The 23,888-nt window shown below is 44.2% G+C and overlaps 2 protein-coding genes across 10 annotated transcripts in view; both read right to left on the reverse strand.

Moving 5' to 3' along the window:
- LOC128818631 (zinc finger CCCH domain-containing protein 11A-like) overlaps positions 1–13,866 on the reverse strand; it is a 25,348-nt gene extending 11,482 nt beyond the window's left edge. The window contains exons 1-6 of one of the 5 annotated variants that reach the window (XM_053998164.1): positions 13,790–13,853; positions 11,468–11,539; positions 10,262–10,313; positions 7,877–8,060; positions 3,834–3,953; positions 2,350–2,473 (exon numbers count right to left, since the gene is read on the reverse strand). In XM_053998164.1, the coding sequence (XP_053854139.1) occupies positions 2,350–2,473; positions 3,834–3,953; positions 7,877–7,930 (298 nt within the window). In that variant the 5' untranslated portion in view covers positions 7,931–8,060; positions 10,262–10,313; positions 11,468–11,539; positions 13,790–13,853. Of the gene's footprint in view, positions 1–2,349; positions 2,474–3,833; positions 3,954–7,876; positions 8,061–10,261; positions 13,609–13,789 lie in introns of those variants that run through there. The other 4 variants (XM_053998165.1, XM_053998163.1, XM_053998162.1 and 1 more) reach the window with 4 other exon arrangements.
- Positions 13,867–22,781: 8,915 nt separating this feature from the next.
- LOC128818627 (plasma membrane calcium-transporting ATPase 4-like) overlaps positions 22,782–23,888 on the reverse strand; it is a 55,905-nt gene continuing 54,798 nt past the window's right edge. For 3 of the 5 annotated variants that reach the window (XM_053998149.1, XM_053998146.1, XM_053998145.1), the window contains one exon: positions 22,782–23,223. In XM_053998149.1, the coding sequence (XP_053854124.1) occupies positions 22,927–23,223 (297 nt within the window). In that variant the 3' untranslated portion in view covers positions 22,782–22,926. The remainder of the gene's footprint in view (positions 23,224–23,888) is intronic. The other 2 variants (XM_053998148.1, XM_053998147.1) reach the window with 1 other exon arrangement.

Raw genomic sequence — 23,888 nt, forward strand, 5'->3', positions numbered from 1 at the left:
GAAAAGAAAAATATCCCAGATTTTTAGCCTGAAGTTGAAAATTCAACAATAAAACACTCCTGGATTCAGTTCTGTATTCCCAGTCCATAAAGGGACTGAAGAGAAAAGGAAAGGAACCTTGAAAAGCAAAATAACTTAAATTTAGAATTTTGTTCCTTTCTCCTGACTGCAAATCTGCCTTTCAGGAAGAGTGGCTGGAAAGGAAAATATCCCAAATTTTTACCCTAAAGTTGAAAATTTAAGAATAAAACACTCCTGGATTCAGTTCTGTATTCCCAATCCATAAAGGGAGTGAAGAGAAAAGGAAAGGAACCCTGAAAAGCAAAAATCACCAAGCAAAACATTTTCAAATTAGAATTTTGGTCCTTTCCCCTTTCTGCAAATCTGCCTTTCAGGAAGAGTGGCTGGAAAGGAAAATATCCCAAATTTTTAGCCTGAAGTTGAAAATTAAACAATAAAACACTCCTGGATTCAGTTCAGTATTCCCCACCTATAAAGGGATTAAAGGGGAAAGGAAAAGGAACCTTGAAAAGCAAAACATTTTAAAATTAGAATTCTGCTCCTTTTCCCCTGATTGCAAATCTGCCTTTCAGGAAGAGTGGCTGGAAAGGAAAAATATCCCAAATTTTTACCCTAAAGTTGAAAATTTAAGAATAAAACACTCCTGGATTCAGTTCTGTATTCCCAGTCCATAAAGGGACTGAAGAGAAAAGGAAAGGAACCTTGAAAAGCAAAATAATTTAAATTTTGAATTTTGCTCCTTTCCCCTTTCTGCAAATCTGCCTTCCAGGAAGAGTGGCTGGAAAGGAAAATATCCCAAATTTTTACCCTAAAGTTGAAAATTTAAGAATAAAACACTCCTGGATTCAGTTCTGTATTCCCAATCCATAAAGGGAGTGAAGAGAAAAGGAAAGGAACCCTGAAAAGCAAAAATCACCAAGCAAAACATTTTCAAATTAGAATTTTGGTCCTTTCCCCTTTCTGCAAATCTGCCTTTCAGGAAGAGTGGCCAGAAAGGAAAATAAAAGTTGAAAATTTAAGAATAAAACGCTCCTGGATTCAGTTCTGTATTCCCAGTCCATAAAGGGAGTGAAGAGAAAAGGAAAGGAACCCTGAAAAGCAAAAATCACCAAGAAAAAAAAAAAATCACCTAGCCAAAAAAAACCCAAAAAAAAACCAAAAAGCAAAAATCACAGAGCAAGGAAAAAAAAAGTAAAATTAGAATTTTGTTCCTTTCTCCTGATTGCAAATCTGCCTTTCAGGAAGAGTGGCTGGAAAGGAAAATATCCCAAATTTTTACCCTAAAGTTGAAAATTTAACAATAAAACACTCCTGGATTGAGTTCAGTATTCCCCACCTATAAAGGGATTAAAGGGGAAAGGAACCTTGAAAAGCAAAAATCACCAAGCACAGAGCAAGGAAAAAAATTAAAATTAGAATTTTGCTCCTTTCCTGTGACTGCAAACTCCCCTTCAGCCATAAAACAATTCCTGGAGCCTCCACATAATTTAATGGAATATTCAGCATGGATTTTTGGGAATTTTGAGGGAAAATGAGATGGAAAACTCACTTTTGCTGAGGGATAGGAGGAGCCCATCCAGGTAATTTTAAGGAATATTCAGCATGGATTTCTGGATATTTTAAGGAAAAATTAAATGGAAAATTCACTTTTGCTGGGGGGCAGGAAGAGTCCATCCAGGTAATTTTAAGGAATATTCAGCATGGATTTTTGGATATTTTATTGAAAAAAAAAGAGGTGGAAAATTCACTTTTGCTGAGGGGAAGGAGGAGCCCATCCAGGTAATTTTAAGGAATATTCAGCATGGATTTTTGGAAATTTTGAGGAAAAATTAAATGGAAAACTCACTTTTGCTGGGGGGAAGAAGAGCCTGTCCATCTAATTTTAAAGAATATTCAGCATGAACTCTTGGATATTTTGAGGATAAAATGAGATGGAAAACTCACTTTTGCTGAGGGGAAGGAGGAGCCCATCCAGGTAATTTTAAGGAATATTCAGCATGGATTTCTGGATATTTTGAGGAAAAATGCGATGGAAAATTCACTTTTGCTCAGACCCACATCCAGGTAATTTAAAGGAATATTCAGCATGGATTTTTGGGAATTTTGAGGAAAAATTAAATGGAAAACTCACTTTTGCTGGGGGGAAGGAAGAGCCTGTCCATCTAATTTTAAGGAATATTCAGCATGGATTTTTGAATATTTTGAGGATAAAATGAGATGGAAAACTCACTTTTGCTGGGGGGAAGGAGGAGCCCGTCCAGGTAATTTTAAGGAATATTCAGCATGGATTTTTGGGAATTCTGAGGAAAAATGAGATGCAAAACTCACTTTTGCTGGGGGGCAGGAAGAGCCCGTCCACGTAGCGCCCCTTGGCGTGGTGGAAAGCGCAGTTGTGCTTCTGGCAGCCCCCAGGCTGGTTCTCCCAGTAACAGGCAATCTCACTCCTCTTTTTCTGGGGGAAAAAAGAGAAAAAAAAAACATAAATCCAAACTCAGTGAGTTCCCCCTTGGATAAACTGACTCATTTTGTTACAGGGAAAGGGTTTAGAGACTGGGAAAATGGGATTTAGCTGGATTTTTTTTTTCCTGTTGTTCAGCTGGAAAAGGCAGGCCAGTGGCACAGAGTTAAATTAATACAAAATCCAAAATAATGGGATTATTCACAGAGAAAAAAATTCAATTTGCAGATTTCAATTGCTGGTGAAATCTGCTTGAATTTATCTTTCAGAGCTTTAGTTGCTTCCCATCTTTTTTTTTTTACTTTTTTCCCTATTCTGTACAACTCCAAGAGCTCAGGATAAAAAATCTGAGGAGAAATTCCAGCTCTCAGGAATTCCAAGAGCTCAGGATAAAAAATCTGAGGAGAAATTCCAGCTCTCAGGAATTCCAAGAGCTCGGGATAAAAAATTTAAGGAGAAATCCCTGCTTAGGATAAAAAAATTAGGGAGATTTTCTGGCTTTTAGGAATTCAAAGAGCTCAGGATAGAAAAATCTGGGGAGAATTCAAGCTTAGGATAAAAAAACTGAGGAAAATTCCAGTTCTCATGAATTCCAAGAGCTTAGGATAAAACATTTGGGGAAGAAATTCCAGCTTAGGATAAAAAAAATGGGGAAAATTCCAGCTTAGGATGAAAAAATTGGGGAAAATTCCAGCTTAGGATAAAAAATTCGGGGAAAATTCCAGCTTAGGATAAAAAAATTGGGGAAAATTCCAGCTTAGGATAAAAAAATTGGGGAAAATTCCAGCTTAGGATAAAAAATTTGGGGAAAATTCCAGCTTAGGATGAAAAATTTGGGGAAAATTCCAGCTTAGGATAAAAAAATTGGGGAAAATTCCAGCTTAGGATAAAAAAATTGGGGAAAATTCCAGCTTAGGATAAAAAAATTGGGGAAAATTCCAGATTAGGATAAAAAATTTGGGGAAAATTCCAGCTTAGGATAAAAAATTTGGGAAGAAATTCCAGCTTAGGATAAAAAAACTGGGGAAAATTCCAGCTTAGGATGAAAAAATTGGGGAAAATTCCAGCTTAGGATAAAAAATCTGGGGAAAATCCCAGCCCCCAGGATTTTTTTTCCCACCACATGTAAAGAGTGGGATCCATGTGGGCGCTCTGGCAAAAATGTAGGCAATAATATCATTTATCACACACATTTCCTGCTGAGAAACACCTCAAAAATCAAATTTTTTCCTCTTCTACGTCCCTCCTGGTAACCAAAATCTCTGCTGGGAAAGGACATTTATCCCCCTACAGCCCTGGGAGGTTCTGCCAGGGATTTTTGGGGGTGAGGAGAGGGTTTTTGGGGAGCACTCACATCGATTTCCATGTGCCTGAACCTGCAGACGTTCCTGAAGCACCTCCCCTCCTGCCACAGCGTGCACACGGTCTCGCTGCCCAGCGCGGCCTCGCAGTGCCGGAAGGAACAGGAATCCCCCTGGAATGCAGGGAGGCAGCAAAAGAACAGGAATGTCACTGGGATGCACAGGAATCAGCAAAAAAACCCCCACAGGAATCCCCCTGGAATGCAGGGAGGCAGCAAAAAACAGGAATGTCATTGGGATGCACAGGAATCAGCAAAAAAAAAACCAGGAATGTCATTGGGATGCACAGGAATCCCCCTGGAATGCAGGGAGGCAGCAAAAAAACAGGAATGTCACTGGGATGCACGGGAATCAGCAAAAATAACCCACAGGAATCCCCCTGGAATGCACAGGAATCAGCAAAAAAACAGGAATGTCACTGGGATGCACAGAGAATCACAGGAATCCCCCTGGAATGCAGGGAATCAGCAAAAAAACGGGAATGTCATTGGGATGCACAGGAAATCAACAAAAAATGAAACCAGGAATCCTCCTGGAAGGCACAGGAGGCAGCAAAAAACCGGGAATGTCATTGGGATGCACAGGAGTCAGCAAAAATAACCCACAGGAATCCCCCTGGAATGCAGGGAATCAGCAAAAAACCAGGAATGTCATTGGGATGCACAGGAATCAGCAAAAAAAACCCCAGGAATCCCCCTGCAAGGCACAGGAGTCAGCAAAAAAAACAGGAATGTCACTGGGATGCACAGAGAATCAACAAAAATAACCCACAGGAATCCCCCTGGAATGCAGGGAGGCAGCAAAAAACAGGAATGTCACTGCAAGGCACAGGAATCCCCCTGGAATGCAGGGAATCAGCAAAAAAACAGGAATGTCATTGGGATGCACAGAAAATCAACAAAAATAACCCACAGGAATCCCCCTGGAATGCAGGGAATCAGCAAAAAACAGGAATGTCATTGGGATGCACAGGAATCAGCAAAAAAAAAACCAGGAATGTCATTGGGATGCACAGAAAATCAACAAAAATAACCCACAGGAATCCCCCTGCAAGGCACAGGAATCAGCAAAAATAACCCAGGAATGTCACTGGGATGCACAGAGAATCACAGGAATCCCCCTGGAATGCACGGGAGGCAGCAAAAAACCAGGAATGTCATTGGGATGCACAGGAATCAGCAAAAAACCCCACAGGAATCCCCCTGGAATGCAGGGAATCAGCAAAAAAACCAGGAATGTCACTGGGATGCACAGAAAATCACAGGAAAACTCCCTGAAATCCACAGGAAATCAGAAAAAAAAAACCCAGGAATCCCCCTGGAATGCACAGGAATCAGCAAAAAACCAGGAATGTCATTGGGATGCACAGGAATCAGCAAAAATAACCCACAGGAATCCCCCTAGAATGCACAGGAATCAGCAAAACAAAACAGGAATGTCATTGGGATGCACAGGAAATCCCAGGAATCCCCCTGGAATGCACAGGAGTCAGCAAAAAACCAGGAATGTCATTGGGATGCACAGGAATCAGCAAAAAAAAACCCCACAGGAATCCCCCTGCAAGGCACAGGAATCAGCAAAAAAAACAGGAATGTCATTGGGATGCACAGAAAATCAACAAAAATAACCCACAGGAATCCCCCTGGAATGCAGGGAGGCAGCAAAAAAACGGGAATGTCATTGGGATGCACAGGAAATCAACAAAAAATGAAACCAGGAATCCTCCTGGAATGCACAGGAGGCAGCAAAAAAACCAGGAATGTCATTGGGATGCACAGAAAATCAACAAAAATAACCCAGGAATGTCATTGGGATGCACAGGAATCAGCAAAAAAACCCACAGGAATCCCCTGCAAGGCACGGGAATCAGCAAAAAAAACAGGAATGTCACTGCAAGGCACAGGAATCCCCCTGGAATGCACAGGAATCAGCAAAAAAACAGGAATGTCATTGGGATGCACAGAGAATCAACAAAAATAACCCACAGGAATCCCCCTGGAATGCACAGGAGTCAGCAAAAAAACCCCGAATGTCATTGGGATGCACAGGAATCAGCAAAAAACCCCACAGGAATCCCCCTGCAAGGCATGGGAATCAGCAAAAAAAACCAGGAATGTCACTGGGATGCACAGGAATCCCTCTGGAATGCACGGGAGGCAGCAAAAAACCAGGAATGTCATTGGGATGCACGGGAATCAGCAAAAATAACCCCACAGGAATCCCCCTGCAAGGCACGGGAGTCAGCAAAAAAAACCAGGAATGTCACTGGGATGCACAGGAATCAGCAAAAAAACAAGGAATGTCACTGCAAGGCACAGGAGTCAGCAAAAAAAAAACCAGGAATGTCACTGGGATGCACAGGAAATCAACAAAAATAACCCACAGGAATCCCCCTGCAAGGCACAGGAGGCAGCAAAAAACCAGGAATGTCACTGGGATGCACAGGAAATCAACAAAAAATGAAACCAGGAATCCTCCTGGAAGGCACAGGAATCAGCAAAAAAAACAGGAATATCCCTGGAATGCACAGGAATCAGCAAAAAATGAAAACAGGAATCCTCCTGCAAGGCACAAGAGTCAGCAAAAAAACCAGGAATGTCACTGGGATGCACAGAAAATCACAGGAAAACTCCCTGAAATCCACAGGAAATCAGCAAAAAAAACCCCAGGAATCCCCCTGCAAGGCACAGGAGGCAGCAAAAAAAACCAGGAATGTCACTGGGATGCACAGGAATCAGCAAAAAAACCCCACAGGAATCCCCCTGGAATGCACAGGAAATCAGCAAAAAAAAACCAGGAATATCCCTGCAAGGCACGGGAGTCAGCAAAAAAAACAGGAATGTCATTGGGATGCACAGGAATCAGCAAAAAACCCCACAGGAATCCCCTGCAAGGCACGGGAATCAGCAAAAAAAAAAAACAAAACAGGAATATTCCAGGAATGCACAGGAATTCAGCAAAAAAAACCACAGGAAAACTCCCTGAAATCCACAGGAAATCAGCAAAAAAAAAAAACAAACACAGGAATATCGCTGAAATCCACAGGAAATCAGCAAAAAAAAAAAAACAACAAAAAAACCAGGAATATCCCTGGAATGCACAGGAAATCTTTCTGAAATCCACAGGAAATCAGAAAAAAAAAAAAAAAAGGGGGAAAAAAAGCATTCAGCTTCAAAGGAGAAATGGGTTTGGGAAAGAGAATCACATAGGTTAAATAAAATGGGATGGGAAAAGCAAAAAGGTTAAAAATGGGATGGGAAAAGTACAGGTTAAAAAAATGGGATGGGAAAAGCACAAAGATTAAAAAATGGGTTGGAAAGGAAAAGCAGAGCTTAAAAAAATGGGCTGGGACAACCAGAAAGGTTAAAAAAACGGATGGGAAAATCACATGTTAAACAATGGGATGGGACAAGCACAAAGGTTAAAAATGGGATGGGAAAAGCACAAAGGTTAAAAATGGGATGGGAAAATCACAAAGATTAAAAAATGGTTGAAAAGGAAAAGCAGAGCTTAAAAAAATGGGCTGGGACAATCACAAAGGTTAAAAAATGGGATGGGAAAAGCACAAAGGTTAAAAATGGGCTGGGACAATCACAAAAGTTAAAAAATGGGATGGGAAAACCACACAAGTTAAACAATGGGATGGGACAATCACAAAGGTTAAAAAAATGGGCTGGGACAATCACAAAGGTTAAAAATGGGATGGGAAAAACACAAAGGTTTAAAAATGGGATGGGAAAAACACAAAGGTTTAAAAATGGGATGAGAAAATCACAAAGATTAAAAAATGGTTGAAAAGGAAATGCAGAGCGTAAAAAATGGGCTGGGACAATCAGAAAGGTTAAAAATGGGCTGGGACAATCAGAAAGTTTAAAAAAAAAAAAGCCTGGAAAGGGAAATCCCACAGCTTAAAGCAGATTTCCGAACTGGGAGCGATCAATAATCAATAATCAATCAATAATCGATAATGGAGGAAGGAGGAGGAACTTGCTCCTCCCCTGGCAGCCCCAGCAGGGAGGGAGCAGGGCTGCCTCACCTTGTTGCAGGTGGAGTAGAAGTAGAAGTAGCAGTCATCGCCCTGGCTGGACATGCTGCAGGATCCTCACTCCCTACTCGGGGTTTGCTCCTCCCAGGGCTCTCCCTCCTCCAGCCTGGGCAGGAATTGGCTTCTCAAAGGCTTCTCCTGGCTTAGCTCTGACAGCTTCTTTTTAAAAATGACCCTGCAGAGCAAAAATTGAGGTTTTAAGAGTTGTTTCCTATTCATTGGTTTCATTTTGGAAGGAGGTAGTGAGTTGAAATGAGCTAGGGATAAAAATGAGGCTGAATTTGTTGAAAATTTCTTTTTTTTTTTTTTTTTAAAGGGAATTTTTAGTCAGATTTGGTCAAAACTGAGGGAGTTTGTCAGCATAAATTGTAATTTGTGACCTTGATAACAGTTCTGGGTCTTGAGGTAGAGAAATTTCAGGGGGTGACCCAAAAAATTAAGGGGTGACCTCAAAAGAGAGGCACTTCTTCAAAAACTGGGTGCAATTTTCAGTTATCAAGGATACAACATTTTAATAATAAATTAAATAAATATTTTAGTATTATTATCATGTATTATTTCATATTACATTAATAATACAAATCCCAGGGGATTGTTCCCCCCAATCCCAGGGGGATTTTCTTCCCAAATCCAGGGCATTCTCCCCCAGTCCCAGGGCATTTTCCCCCAATTTTTCCCCAAATCCAGGGCATTTTCTCACCAAATCCAGGGGGATTTTACCCCCAATTTTTGCCCAAACCCAGGGCATTTTCCCCCTAATGCCAGGGGCATTTCCCCCCCCCATTTTCCCCAATCCCAGTGCATTTTCCCCCCAAACCCAGGGGCATTTCCCCCTAATCCCAAAGGCATTTTCCCCCCAATTTTTCCCCAAATCCAGGGCATTTTCCCCCTAATCCCAGGGCATTTTCCCCCTAATTTTTTCCCCAATCCCAGGGGCATTTTCCCCCTAATTCCAGGGCATTTTTCACCCAATTTTCCCCCAAATCCAGGGCATTTTTTCCCCAAACCCAGGGGCATTTTCCCCCTAATCCCAGGGGCATTTTCCCCCCATTTTGCCCCAATCCCAGTGCATTTTCCCCCCAATCCCAGGGCACTTTCCCCCCAATCCAAGGGCATTTTCCCCCCAATCCTAGGGGCATTTTCCCCCCATTTCCCCCAATCCCAGGGTGATTTTCCCCCAAACCCAGGGGCATTTCCCCCCCATTTTCCCCCAATCCCAGGGCATTTTCCCCCCAATCCCAGGGTGATTTCCCCCCCAATTTTCCCCCCAATCCCAGGGTGATTTCCCTCCAATCCCAGGTCATTTTTCCCCCAATTTTCCCCCCAATCCCAGTGCATTTCCCCCCAATCCCAGGGTGATTTTCCCCCATTTTCCCCCAATCCCAGTGCATTTCCCCCCAATCCCAGGGTGATTTTCCCCCATTTTCCCCCAATCCCAGTGCATTTCCCCCCAATCCCAGGGTGATTTTCCCCAATCCCAGGGCATTTCCCCAATCCCAGGTCATTTTTCCCCCAATCCCAGGGTGATTTTCCCCCATTTTCCCCCAATCCCAATGCATTTTCCCCCAATCCCAGTGCATTTCCCCCCAATCCCAGGGTGATTTTCCCCTCATTTTTCCCCAATCCCAGTGCATTTCCCCCAATCCCAGGGTGATTTTCCCCCAAACCCAGGGGCATTTCCCCCCCATTTTCCCCCAATCCCAGGGCATTTCCCCCCAATCCCAGGGTGATTTTCCCCCAATTTTCCCCCCAATCCCAGGGTGATTTCCCCCAATTTTCCCCCAATCCCAGGGGCATTTTCCCCCCAATCCCAGGGTGCTTTCCCCCCAATCCCAGGGTGATTTCCCCCAATTTTCCCCCAATCCCAGGGGCATTTTCCCCCCAATCCCAGGGGCATTTTCCCCCTAATCCCAGGTCATTTTCCCCCAATTTTCCCCCCAATCCCAGGGTGATTTTCCCCAATCCCAGGGTGATTTCCCCCCATTTTCCCCCAATCCCAGGTCATTTTCCCCCATTTTCCCCAATCCCAGGGCATTTTCCCCCCAATCCCAGGGGCATTTTCCCCCTAATCCCAGGTCATTTTTCCCCCAATTTTCCCCCAATCCCAGGTCATTTTCCCCCCATTTTCCCCCAATCCCAGGGTGATTTTCCCCCATTTTTCCCCAATCCCAGTGCATTTCCCCCCAATCCCAGGGTGATTTCCCCCAATCCCAGGGTGATTCCCCCCAATCCCAGGGTGATTTTCCCCAATCCCAGGTCATTTTCCCCCCATTTTCCCCAATCCCAGGGTGATTTTCCCCAATCCCAGGGTGATTTTCCCCCATTTTCCCCAATCCCAGTGCATTCCCCAGTCCAGGGCACTCTGGGCTCACCCACCTGGCCACGCTGAGCCCAGCCTTTGATCTTCCCAGCCATGCAGTTCCCTCTCCTGTAGGCCGAAGGAGTCCGTGAATGAATAACAAAGGGGCAGAAAGAATTTTTGAATTTTGCCTTTTTTTTTTTTGTTTTGTTTTGTTTTTTTTGTTTTTCCTCCTGACAATTCCAAGGGAACCTCTCAGCCAACAACTCCAAACTCTGAGGTGCTCTCAGAACAATCTGACAACTAATGGAGGAATTGAGTCCATTGCAAATCTGGCACACTGGAGACAGCCAGGGATATTTTAGCTCTTCCAATAAAAAAAAAAATAAAAAAAAAAAAAACAACAAAAAATATATAAAAAAAAAATCCCCAGCGCCTTTTTTTTTTTAAGATGAACTCAGGATTCAAAGTGGCTGCAAAAATGAGGCTCCATCTTCCACAGCTGGGGAAATTTCTAATTTTTTTTTTTTTTTTAAATTTTTTTTTTAATTATTTAATGCAGTAAGTTGCAATTTCAGGATCTTCTGAGATTTCTTCACCTATTAAGAAAACACAAAAACCTTCCCCCGTCTTTATCACCTGTACAGTAAATAAAAAAAATAAAAAAAAAACCAACCCCAGATTTGTGTGTATAAACCCAGAAATGTGTTTATACACACCCCACAGGGAGGGACAGCACAACAAGGAGAAAAAACAGCAAAAAAAACCCCCAAAAAATCAGAATTTTGGGCCCATTTCCCACATCAATGTCTCACTGGGGGAGAAATGAGATTATTTGAGGGGTTTTGGATGAGGTGAGAGGGGATTTGGGGACACATCCCCACCCCTCACCCAAGGAAAAGCAGGAACTGGTTGGGGATTTTGGGCAGGAATTAAGTTGGGTTTTCCATCAAATATCCCAATTTTGCCATTTGTGCTGCTCCCTAATCCACCCACCCATCATTAGCTCCCCTTGGATGCAATCCTGCAGCTCATGGGGGTTTTGGTGCCACCAAAAATTGAGGTTTTTTTTCCACGTGAATCCCATTTTTCTTCTAAAAATCTGATTTTTTAGGCTTCTTTTCCACACAACCTCGTAACCAAACCAGCTAAAATCCAACTAAAAGTCAATTTTACCCCTCAGACATTTCTGTGCAAAGGATTTCTCCCTCTTTGGGGAGGACAGAACTCAGTGAAATTGTTCTTTACAGCTTAAGAAGAAACAGTTTGAACCTTTTACTCACACAAACACTAGTGAATTTTCCCAGGATATATTTTTTTTTTTGGTTTGTTTTGGCCAAGGAATTTTCCCAAATCTAAAATAAAGAGAGGAAAAATTGGGTTCTCATATTAATTATTGGTTGTTTTTTTTGTGCAGGGTTCCCTCTTGTTCTTCCATCTCCACTTTTGCACCTTCAAAAATCAGATTTTCCAGGGAATTTATTCCTAAAAATTCCTGGATATTTTCTTCTTGTGGAAGCTGAAGTTTTCCCAGGTGTTTTCCCCAGTGCTGTCAGGAGTTAAAATGAGATTTGGAGCCTGAATTCTTCTGGTTTTGCTGAAGGCAACACTGAAATCCTGGGAATGGGGGGGGATAAAAGCAGGAATGGAAGGTGGGATTTCCTTTCCTCAGGGATTTTCCACAACCTAAAAAATGCAACATTTCCTACATCCACCAGCCTGAGGGGCAGGGAAAGAAAATCCCCTGAGATTTCATTGCTTCAGGAATTCAATCAGCTTTTTTTGCCTTCCCACATTTTCCCAATGTTTCAGTTCAGAGTTTGAATTTCCCTTCAAGAATTGGAATAAAACCTTAAAAATCAATGACAGCAACAGAAAAAAAATCAACCAAACCTCCCCCTCCAAAACCCTTCATATTTCTACTCTTTATCAAGGTGATTTAATGATAAAAAAAAAGTTCATTAAAAAACTTTTAAAGCAGTGTCAAGGTGGCAATAAAAAAAAAAAAATCTGAATAAAAATGAGTAACTCTGGTGCACTCAGCAGGTCTTGCATGAATTAATGAGGATTTTAAAGAATTTCTTGTCCAGAATTCCATTAAAACTTTTGTAGGAAAATATTTTTTTAAACCAATTATTTGTTAAAAAAAAATTCTAAAAATCAAAAATGCAGCAGCTGAGAGGCAGCAAAACCCAGGCCAAAAACCCAACACAACCTTTGGATTTTTTAAAGGGAAAATAAAGAAGTTTTTCTGCACCTCCCTGTGAGGAATTCTTGGATTTAAAACCCCTGAATTTCCCTGGAAAATCCTCTCCTGCTGCTTCAATCCTGCCTTAAATTCCTGATGATTCACCTCCTGTTTGTCAGGTGACACAAGAAGGAAAAGCAGCAGGAATTCCACTTTTTGACCCCTTTTTTTAACCTTTTTTTTCTCTCTCTCCTCCAGCTTTTCCTCCTCAGGAATCAACTCCAAACCAAGGGAAGCTGCTACATCCACTCTTGAATAAAACAGAAATTAAAGAAAATTTCTTTTCTTTTTTTTTTTTTTTTTTTCCTGTATTTCTGAGCTCAACCCTAAAGCCTGGCAGAGATTTCCTGTGGCAATTCTTCCCCCTCACAGGAATCTTTTCTTAAATCCCAAAAAATTGGATTTTCCCTGGATTTCACCTTGGAAAAAAGTCACTGGAGCTGGCAAGTGACACCAGCAGGAAGTTTCACCTGGAAAATTCCTGCTCTGCTTCAGCTGTGCCCAAATCCAACCCCAAAATCCTTTATTTCCTCTGGAAACTCCCTTTTATTTATTTCTATTTTTTTTATAGCCAAATAAAACCGGGTTTTATTTAGGAAGTTCGACCCTGAGTGCAATTCCGGGAATACACTGGAGGCTCTGCAACAACAACAAAAATCTCTTTTTGGTGTTTCCATAACAAAAATCGACGTCAGAAAGCAGAAATCTCTCAGCTCCAACCTTTAAAAAAAAAAAAAAGAGCAAGAAAAAACCCCAAAAATTCAGCGAATGGCGTTGTTTTTAACAACCTCCGGGAGGGATTCAGCCCGGCTGCATCCAGAGTTACTCAGCTCCTGAAGCTCCTTTAGGGAATGAGGAGGGACTACGTTAGAAATGCCCCTCAGACGCGTTGCTACAACAGGGAGGAAGGAGGTTTGACCTGAAAATGAGGAGATTTGACCTGAAAATGAGGAGATTTATCAAATATCTCTGCTGGGATCGCCAGTTTGGAAAGGGGACGAGCGCTAAGGAAAGGCCTCGGGCCTGCCCCGGGCACGCAGCTCGCCCTCCCCAAAGCCCCGCGGGTCCAAAACCCACCTCACCGCGGCTTTATTCCCACCGAACCTCGCTAATCCCAGCGAACCCCACTAATCCCAGCGAACCCCACTAATCCCAGCGAACCCCACTAATCCCAGCGAACCCCACCTCGCCCCTCAGCGTCCCCCTCCCGCTGTGGGGACAGCGCGGGCGACGCGCGGCCTTGCGGAGGAGCCGGGGCTGGGCCAGCACCACCCCCCCCACCCCGTCCCCCCCCATCTCCCACCAGCCGCCGAGGGGCTCCGAAGCGCTCTATTTACGGTCGGTCAGGGAGTTTTACCGAGCCCCCGGGGGCCGCCGTGTCGCTGTCGCCGCGATCCGCCGGGGCCGCCGCTGCCGTGTCCCCGGTGCCCGGCTCAAAGATGGCGCCCGGCGCGCGCGCAGCCTCAGCGCGACCGCTGCCAAGATGGCGGCCGGAAGTGGCTTCACCCGCCCGACGGGAAGGGAGAGGGCGAGCGGGCGGCTGGGTGGGAGCGGGGCTGGATTTTGATGGATTTTGGCTTCCCCGCGCTTCAAAAATCCCTCAAAAACAGGACAAGGCTTTTCTTTATGAAGCGAACAGGATTGTGTTTCTCCACCCTGCCGCGATCCGCCGAGGCCACCGCGTCCCGGTGCCCGGCTCAAGGATGGTGCCCTCTGCCAAGATGGCGGCCGGAAGTGGCTTCACCCGCCCGACAGGAATGAGGAGAACGGGCAGGCGCCTGAGGCGGATCGAGGATGAATTTTGCTGTTTATTTTTGCTTCCCCGCCATTCAAAAATCCTTCAAAAAACCTCAAAAAGGGGACAAATCTTCGCCCTGTGAAGGGAACGAGATCGTTTTTCTACACCCTGCCGCGGCCGCTGCCGTGTCCCGGTGCCCGGCTCAAAGATGGCGCCCCCTGCCAAGATGGCGGCCGGAAGTGGCTTCATCCGCCCGACAGGAATGAGAACGGGCAGGCGCCTGAGGCGAATCGAGGATGAATTTTGCTGTTTATTTTTGCTTCCCCGCCATTCAAAAATCCTCAAAAAGGGGACAAATCTTCGCCCTTTGAAGGGAACAAGATCGTTTTTCTACACCCTGCCGCGGCCGCCGCCGTGTCCCGGTGCCCGGCTCAAGGATGGCGCCCCCTGCCAAGATGGCGGCCGGAAGTGGCTTCACCCGCCCGACAGGAATGAGAACGGACAGGCGCCTGAGCCGGATCGAGGATGAATTTTGCTGTTTATTTTTGCTTCCCCGGCATTCAAAAATCCTCAAAAAGGGGACAAATCTTCGCCCTGTGAAGGGAACAAGATCGTTTTTCTACACCCTGCCGCGGCCGCCGCCGTGTCCCGGTGCCCGGCTCAAAGATGGCGCCCCCTGCCAAGATGGCGGCCGGAAGTGGCTTCACCCGCCCGACAGGAATGAGAACGGGCAGGCGCCTGAGGCGAATCGAGGATGAATTTTGCTGTTTATTTTTGCTTCCCCGGCATTCAAAAATCCTCAAAAATGGGACAAATCTTCGCCCGTGAAGGGAACAAGATCGTTTTTCTACACCCTGCCGCGGCCGCCGCCGTGTCCCGGTGCCCGGCTCAAGGATGGTGCCCTCTGCCAAGATGGCGGCCGGAAGTGGCTTCACGCGCCCCACGGGAAGGTGAGGGCGGGCAGCTGAGGCGGAGCGGGGCTGGATTTTGCTGAGTTTTATTTTTGCTTCCCCGCGCTTCAAAACTCCTCCAAAAAGCCTTAAAAAGGGGATAAATATTTTCCCTGCGCAGCGAACGGGGCCGTGCAGTGCCACGTCCTGGCCTTCCTTGTCACCTCCAGGGATAAAGGGACTCCAAAGCTCCCAGGGCGGCTGCGGGAATCCAGAGCATCCCTGTGGCTGCCCCGCTGCCTCTGATCCCTGTCCACGGAAAAGAATTTTCAATCTTTCAGGATGAATTCTGTGAAAAAAAAAATGCGTATTTTATGATTGGCTTTCCGCAAATGTTCCAGTGAATATTATGTGTGTAATGTTGGAAAGTTACGCTGTATTAATTCTCTCAAGCAATGTGTTCAATGTGTTTTTAGGTTATAACACAATGTTAAAATAGAAATTGTGCTGTGTAAGATGTTTTTTAACCAGCTCAAGAAAGAGATGGGATAATCAAGGAATTCTTTGCACAAAGATAACAATTACAGAAATCCCTATATTTTCCAGAGGTGTCTGTACCAATTATTATAAATATATAAAAATAAATATATCTATTATTGCTCAACCTTCTGAACTCCCTCCTGCCCCACGTGGCCTCTGTACCAATTATTATAAATATATGTAAATAAATATATAAAAATAAATATATTTTTTTTTTATGAACCGTCTGAACTCCCTCCTGCCCCATGCGGCCTCTGTACCAATTATGACCAATTATTATAAATATATAAAAATAAATAAATATATTATTGCTCAGCCTTCTGAACTCCCTCCTGACCTACATGGAGTCTGTACCAATTATTATAAATAAATAAAAATAAATAAAAATAAATATATATATATTATTGATCAACCTTCTGAACTCCCTTCTGCCCCACGTGGCCTCTGTACCAATTATTATAAATATATGTAAATAAATATATAAAAATAAATATATTTTTTTTTTTAATCAACCTTCTGAACTCCCTCCTGACCTACATGGCGTCTGTACCAATTATGACCAATTATTATAAATATATAAAAATAAATAAATATATTATTGATCAACCTTCTGAACTCCCTTCTGACCTTCACGGAGTCTGTACCAATTATTATAAATATATATAAATAAATATATATATTGATGATCAACCTTTTGAACTCCCTCCTGACCTATATGGCCTCTGTACCAATTATTATAAATATATATAAATATATAACTATAACTATAAATATAAATATTATTGCTCAACTTTCTGAACTCCCTCCTGCCCCACGCGGCCTCTGTACCAAGTATTATAAATATATGTAAATAAATATATAAAAATAAATATATATTTTTTTTATGAACTGTCTGAACTCCCTCCTGCCCCACGCGGCCTCTGTACCAATTATGACCAATTATTATAAATATATAAAAATAAATAAATATATTATTGATCAACCTTCTGAACTCCCTCCTGCCCCACGTGGCCTCTGTACCAATTATTATAAATATATAAAAATAAATGTATATATATTATTGATCAACCTTCTGAACTCCCTCCTGACCTACATGGAGTCTGTACCAATTATTATAAATAAATAAAAATAAATAAAAATAAATAAATATATATTATTGCTCAACTGTCTGAACTCCCTCCTGCCCCACGCGGCCTCTGTACCAATTATGACCAATTATTATAAATATATAAAAATAAATAAATATATTATTGCTCAACTTTCTGAACTCCCCCCTGCCCCATGTGGCCTCTGTACCAATTATTATAAATAAATATAAATATAAATATAAATATAAATAAATATATTATTGCTCAACTGTCTGAACTCCCTCCTGCCCCACGCGGCCTCTGTACCAATTATTATAAATATATAAAAATAAATATATATATTGTTGGTCAACCATCTGAACTCCCTCCTGCCCCACGCGGCCTCTGTACCAATTATTATAAATATATATAAATAAATATATGAAAATAAATATATATTTTTTTATCAACCGTCTGAACTCCCTCCTGCCCCATGCGGCCTCTGTACCAATTATGACCAATTATTATAAATATATAAAAATAAATAAATATATTATTGCTCAGCCTTCTGAACTCCCTCTTGACCTACATGGAGTCTGTACCAATTATTGTAAATATATATAAATAAATATATAAAAATAAATATATATTTTTTTTATCAACCGTCTGAACTCCCTCCTGACCTACATGGCCTCTGTACCAGTTATTATAAATATATATAAATAAATATATAAATATAAATATATATATTATTGCTCAACTTTCTGAACTCCCTCCTGTCCCACGTGGCCTCTGTACCAATTATTATAAATATATGTAAATAAATATATAAAAATAAATATATATTTTTTTTATGAACCGTCTGAACTCCCTCCTGCCCCACGCGGCCTCTGTACCAATTATTATAAATATATAAAAATAAATATATATATTGTTGCTCAACCATCTGAACTCCCTCCTGCCCCACGCGGCCTCTGTACCAATTATTATAAATAAATATAAATATAAATATAAATATAAATATAAATAAATATATTATTGCTCAACTGTCTGAACTCCCTCCTGCCCCACGCGGCCTCTGTACCAATTATTATAAATATATGTAAATAAACGTCGGGGGCTCTTGGCAGCGATTTGGGCGCTGTGCTCGCGGGAGGAGCCCAGGGAACCCCGCCGTGGGTGCCCACCCCTCTCCCCGCCGCGCGGTTCCCGCGCAGCCTTTGGGACGCGCGGAGTGCGGCGCAGTCACGCGCGGGCACCTTTTTATTCTCTGGATGCATCAACAGCCAAAAGCTTTATTGATTCCAAACCCTTCCCTTCTCCCTCTTTGTTTTTTATTTTTTTTTACTGCACCCCTCAAGCGCTCTGCTGCTTCCACGTTGGAGTTTGAGCTCTGCTTGGAGTCTGTTTTCTCAGAAGAAGCCAACGGACAATTCATTCAGATTCTGTTTGTTTTGTTGTTTGTTTTTTTTTGTTGTTTTTTTTTTTCTCCCAAGATCCATATAAATTACATGCAAAACATTGTACATAGAGATTAATATCAAAATGCAATACAGATCAGGTGCACTTTAAGCTGGACTCTAGGATATGGCAAACACACCAGGGTACATATTGCTTTGAAACCACCATTGTTTTGTTTTTTAAATGTCATGCATACCACATAATATTCAGTCTTTTGTTTTGTATTTTGGTTTTTTTTTTTTCCTTTTTTTCTCTCTCCCGTTTGTTTGTTTTTTTTTTTTTAATACAAAAATACCAGTGCTTATTATACTGAGTTACTGGAAAAAAAAAAAAAAAAAGAAAGAAAAAATCAGCTCCACGTGCCCTCTTCAAAAGAAAGTTTTTTTCTTGTTTTGTGAGAGCATCGGATAAATATATATACACACACATAAATGTTGAGTTCAGACTGTATATATATATATATTTATTGAAGGGGAGGAAATAAACTAAAGGCAGTTTTAGCCATGGGCTTTGCTGGATGAAAACTGGGGGGATTTGGGGAGAGCAGAGTCGGGGTGAGGGAGGGAAGAGCCAAAATTCCCGTTTGGGTGGAAAAGGAGCAGGAAAAGGATCCCCCACATCCCGAGGGGATGATCTGGGGGTGCAGGAAGCATTTTGGGTGAGGGGGGGAAGTGCCAAAATTCCCGTTTGGGTGGAAAAGGAGCAGGAAAAGGATCCCCACATCCCGAGGGGATGATCTGGGGCTGCAGCTTCGGGCTCAGGGCGGGCTGGGGACGGAGCAGAAGCCCGTGCAGGCCCAGGTGTCCCCCCAGAGAGGGACAAAAACCTTCTCAGGGTGGTGCCAGAGGGTGCCAGGAGCTGGCAGGGGCACCTGGAGGTGCCACCCTGTGGTTGGGACGGGGTTTGTGTCCGGCTGTCCCCTCAGGTCACCCTCAGAGAGGGGCCGAGGCCTCCAGGCCCGGGGCCTGAGGGGGGAAATGGCCGCCCATGCTAAAACCGCGGCTCGGTTTATTTCCTTCTTGGCAAAAACTTCACTTTATTGCACGGAAAAAAAAACCTTTGTGGGGAGGGGAAAAAAAAAAAATAAAAGAGAGAAGAAATTAAAACAACGAAACGCCCTCCCCACACCCTTCTCCCTGTGCAAATCATAAAAACCTCAGCAGGAGAAAGCCTCAAGAGCTGCGTGGCCAGCGAAGCCCGCGATGTCTTTGGTACCAATCCGCCAATTCCACGGAAAATCCACGGAAAATCCACGGAAAATCCGCAAATCCGCCCTGCTGGGATCAAGAACTGGATGCAGAAGGATGTTCAGAGTGTTTTAATAACAAAGCATTCCAAGGCAAGTCGATCACAAGGAGGAGGGAGGGGGTGGCTTTGCTCCCTGGCGCTGGCCCTCCCCTGCTCCGCGCGCACTCGTGGCAGTTCAAACCAAGCAAAAAAAAAAAAAAAAAAAAAACCCAGAAATTATTCATAATAATATATATTTATATGGATATTTATATCTCCCCCTAGTCAAGGCATGTTGCAGAAAGTCCCCAAAAGTCCGTGCCGCCGACCATGCCTTTTTTTTTTTTGGAGCACCAATCTCCCCCAAATCTCTTTTTTTTTTTTTATTTTGCGTAATGTCCTCAATAACTTAAGCCAAGAGTCAGCTGCTGCCAGGATATCACTGAAACTTAACCCAAAAAAACAAAACTTTACAGGAAATCTGCACAAGAAACATTTATACTTGAAGCAACCAGCCATACACCAACATAATTTATAGATATTTATATAAAAAAAACCCATTTGTGTCATCCAACTCACGACTAGTAGAAAGATGGCTGCTCAGAGAAAAGGAAGCTGACTGGCATCCGATGGCTGAATTAATTAATCCACGGAATTAATTAAAGTGTCCCTTGCAACTGCCCTCAGGCAGCGGCTGAGGGACTCAAGATTTCTTTATTTTCTTTTTTTTCTTTAAACAAAATACATATGGCTGACGTAAAAATATCAGTTTCTGAGCTAAAGAAAACTAGATTTTTTTTTTCTCTTTTTTTTTTTTTTTTCTTTTTGCATAATATTTATATAGCATTATTTCTCCCTCCCCCCACTCCTAAAATGAAAAGTAGAACGACAAAAATAGAGCAAACTTAAAGGAACGACCAGACCCTTTGTGGCAAACCCTGCCAGTCACAGATTTCTGGGAGTGACTTTGAGAGCCTCCAAAGTTGGCTTGAAGTTGTTGTTGGTTTGAGTCTTTCTTCTTCTTCTTTTTTTTTTTTTTTTTAATTTAATTTCTTTTTTTTTTCAACAGGTCTGAGGTATTAAAAAAAAATATCAAAAGGAAAAAAAAAAAAAAAATTGGTGCATCCCCCCAAAAAGTATTTAATAAATATTTATGTAAGCTTGTAAGAACACCATATATTCTTTTTTTTTTTTTTTTTTTTTGGTTTTTGCAAGTATTTAAAATAGAAAAAGTGATTTTTTTTTTTTTTGTCTTTTTTTTTAAGCAACGTCACCTTTAGCACAGAACCAAAACCCCACAACCACCCCTCTTTTGGGGTTTTTTTTGTTGTTGTTTTTCCTGGTGTTTAACCCAAGATCCCCTCACTCCCCTGGGTTATTTTTTGGGGGGGAGGGAGGGCAGGAGGAGCCGGGCATGGGGTGGACACTGAATTTGCACTGGGGACAGGCAGTGGTGGCAATTTCTTCTTGCTGTTGGCAGTGAACGAAGCCCAGCTCGCCAGCACCAGCGTGGGACACTCGGGATATTCAGGATATTATTTGGGATTTTTGGGATAAAGACCTTTCCTCAGCAGGAACGAGCTGCTCCTTCCCTCCTCCTCCTCCTCCTCCTCCTCCTCCGGTGCCGGGGGCGAAGCGAAGACACTTGGTTTGTGTTGTGGTTTAAGGAACACTTAAATCTTGGCAAAGATTAAATCTGGGCCTGGCGTGGCAGGAGGTGCTGCAGGCAGTGCTCGGACAAGGCACGGGAGATTCCGCTGTGCGCTCCTGGTGGGACAGGGCAGGAGGAGAGCCCAGCCAGAGCCAGCCTTTCCCAAAAAAAACCCAAAAAACCAAAAAAAAACAACCCTCACTCAGCCTTCGGAATCCCAGCCTTTGGAATCCCAGCCTTTGGAATCCCAGCGTTTGGAATCCCAGGGTTTGGAATCCCAGGGTTTGGAATCCCAGGGTTTGGAATCCCAGCGTTTGGAATCCCAGCCTTTGGAATCCCAGGGTTTTCCCACCCAGGGGTGGGAATGACCTCGCTTCCAGCTCGTTCTCTCTGCTCCCAAGCCAGCCAGAGGGGATGGAGGAGAGCAGGGAGGTGGCAGAGCTTCCCCCAGGGCAAGGAGAAGCCCAAGCCCTGCTCCAGGGATGGCCAGAGGGACAATCCAGAGCCAGCTCCAAGGAAAGGGACTTTCCCTGGGTTATTCCCAGGGCTCAAGGGGAGGAGATGACCTCCGAAAAAAGCAGCCAAGCCTCCAGCAGCACCTTCTCTGGGAGACCTGCAGCCATCCAAGCCAAACCTCCAGGAAAATGTGGCATCTCCCTGCCTTCCACTGGACCATGAGACAGCTGGATTGATCCCTCCCAGGATTCAGGAGGCCCTCAGCATTCTCCACTCAGCCTCCCACGGCTTTTGGGCATGGCTGGAGCCTCCTCCCGGATCACTGCGGGGCTGAGGGGTGCTGGACCCCAAGAGCACAGAAAAAAAGGGCAAAAATCCCTCTGCTCTGGAGGGCAGGAGCTGGGAGAGCTGCAAAAATCCTCTCCCCAAGAGTTTCCCCCCTGAGGAAGAGCAGCAGAGAGGCCTCTCCTAGAGAAGGAGAAGAGAATTCCTGCGGAAGAAGGTGCATCCCTCACATGGGGGGCTCTCCCCACCTTTTCCCTGGCAGTTTCACCTCCACCTTTGCAGGAAAATCAGAATCTCTCCCCTCCAGCAAGGTCAGAGCCAAGCCCCACCTTCGTTTCTCATCTCCCAGTTTGGAAAAAGAGAGAAAAAAACGTGTGGGCACACACAGAGGGGGAGCAGGAAAAAGCCCAGGTACCATTTTTCAAAGGTGGAAGACTGGTAGGCATCCCTGGATCTCTGAACCTTGGAGTAAACACCTTCCCCTGGCTGGGATTTTTTAGTTTATTCCTTAATTTTCACACTGGAGCAGTGACTGCCCCTCTCCACTTCCCACTGGGTAGGGGGGGCAAATCCCACAAGCAAAGAGCAAAACCCAACGTTAGAAGAAAAAAACCCCAAAAACCACATGTGAAAAAAAAAAACAACCCACAAAAAAATAAAATCAAGTCACAAGTGCATCCCCAGCCTTCGGGCTGAGGGCGTGTAAGACTACAACAATTTGAATTTCCTTGGAACATGCATTTTTCCAAAGTGAAAAGCTCCTGGCTCCAGGTGCCTGGAGCCCAACTCTTGGAGAGGAAAGAACCTGGCAGCTTCCCCTGGGTGAGTACCACGGAAAATCAGGGATGGAGATGCACAATTGGTTTCTTTTTTTTTTTTTTTGGTTTTTTTGGCTTAGCCTCTCTCCCAACACCCAGCGTGGTGGTACTCTGGTTCCCACTGCTAAATAACAGTAAAAAAAAAAAAAAACAACAAAATGAAACAAAACAAAAAACAGATAAACACCCCCCAACCCCCCCAAAAACCCCCAAAAACCCCAGATGATGATACAGGCATGAGCAGTTTGACACGGAGTGACCGCAGCGTGTGATCAGTTACTGGTGCTGGGATCACACAGGGCTGAGGTGGATGAGGACGAGGAAGAGGAGGAGGAGGAGGGGGAAATTCCAAGTTCTAAGGTCAAACAGAGGTCTCCAGGCTGTGGAAGGGGCTCCCGGGCTCGGGGAAGCTGAACTCGCTGTCCACGGCGTTGTTGTTCCTGTTGAGGGCCGTGGAGCCCCCCAGGCTGCCCCCACCTCGCTTTTGGAGTCCGTCAGGCTCGGGCTCGTCCTCGGTGCCGTCAAGGAATGGTGTCCGAGGCTCGTCTTCCTCCAGGATGAACTCTGGGTGAGTCATGAAGTTATGGATGGAGCTTCTGGATTCGGGTTTCTCGAGGCCTTCGTACAGGGAGCTACGGAACGCATTCACCACTTTGATCTGGGCGGCGCGGGGAGGGAAAAAAACAGGGTCAGTGGTGCTGCCAGAGGGCGGGGCTCGAGGGAGAAAGTGAAACAAAATGATGGAAGACAACCATCGAACAAAAAATAAAATAATAAAACAGCACGACCACAGCGACAAAATCACCACTGAACAGACAGCTCGGTCAAAAATGAGACATCTAACGGTGAACTGGGGTCAGAGTCAGGCACTACGGGGGTGGTGGGAACCCACCGGCTACGGGGCGGCCTCAGAAGCTGCAAGAAAAGACACAGGACGACTCAAAACCGCCACCCCAGCATCACCAGTCTGGACGGATGGAAGCCAAAACGCGTTAATTAGTCGTTAAATTTGTGTGTGGGTGTGCGCGCACGCGCCTCGGGGTGGACGGACACGAGGACAACGAACGAGGTGGGGGAACTACGGCTCCAAAAAGAGGTGGGTTAGGCAAACAGCGGGGGCAAACTCTACCGTGGGAGCCATGGGGGGGGTTTGGGAGGGTCCTTCCTACAGCTCTGGAAAGGAATGGGGCTTCCCAAAGGTGTTTCCAGGTTTTTTGGAGCACCTGGAAGCACGAGATCCAGGTGGGTGTTGTGAGGATCCACGTGAAGGTCCAGGCCCGTGTGGGGCTCCCCACACTGCTGGAGCTCTGGAGCCTTCCCTGC

The sequence above is a fragment of the Vidua macroura genome, chromosome 24 (assembly GCF_024509145.1).
Source record: "Vidua macroura isolate BioBank_ID:100142 chromosome 24, ASM2450914v1, whole genome shotgun sequence".
NCBI classification, from domain to species: Eukaryota; Metazoa; Chordata; class Aves; order Passeriformes; family Viduidae; genus Vidua; species Vidua macroura.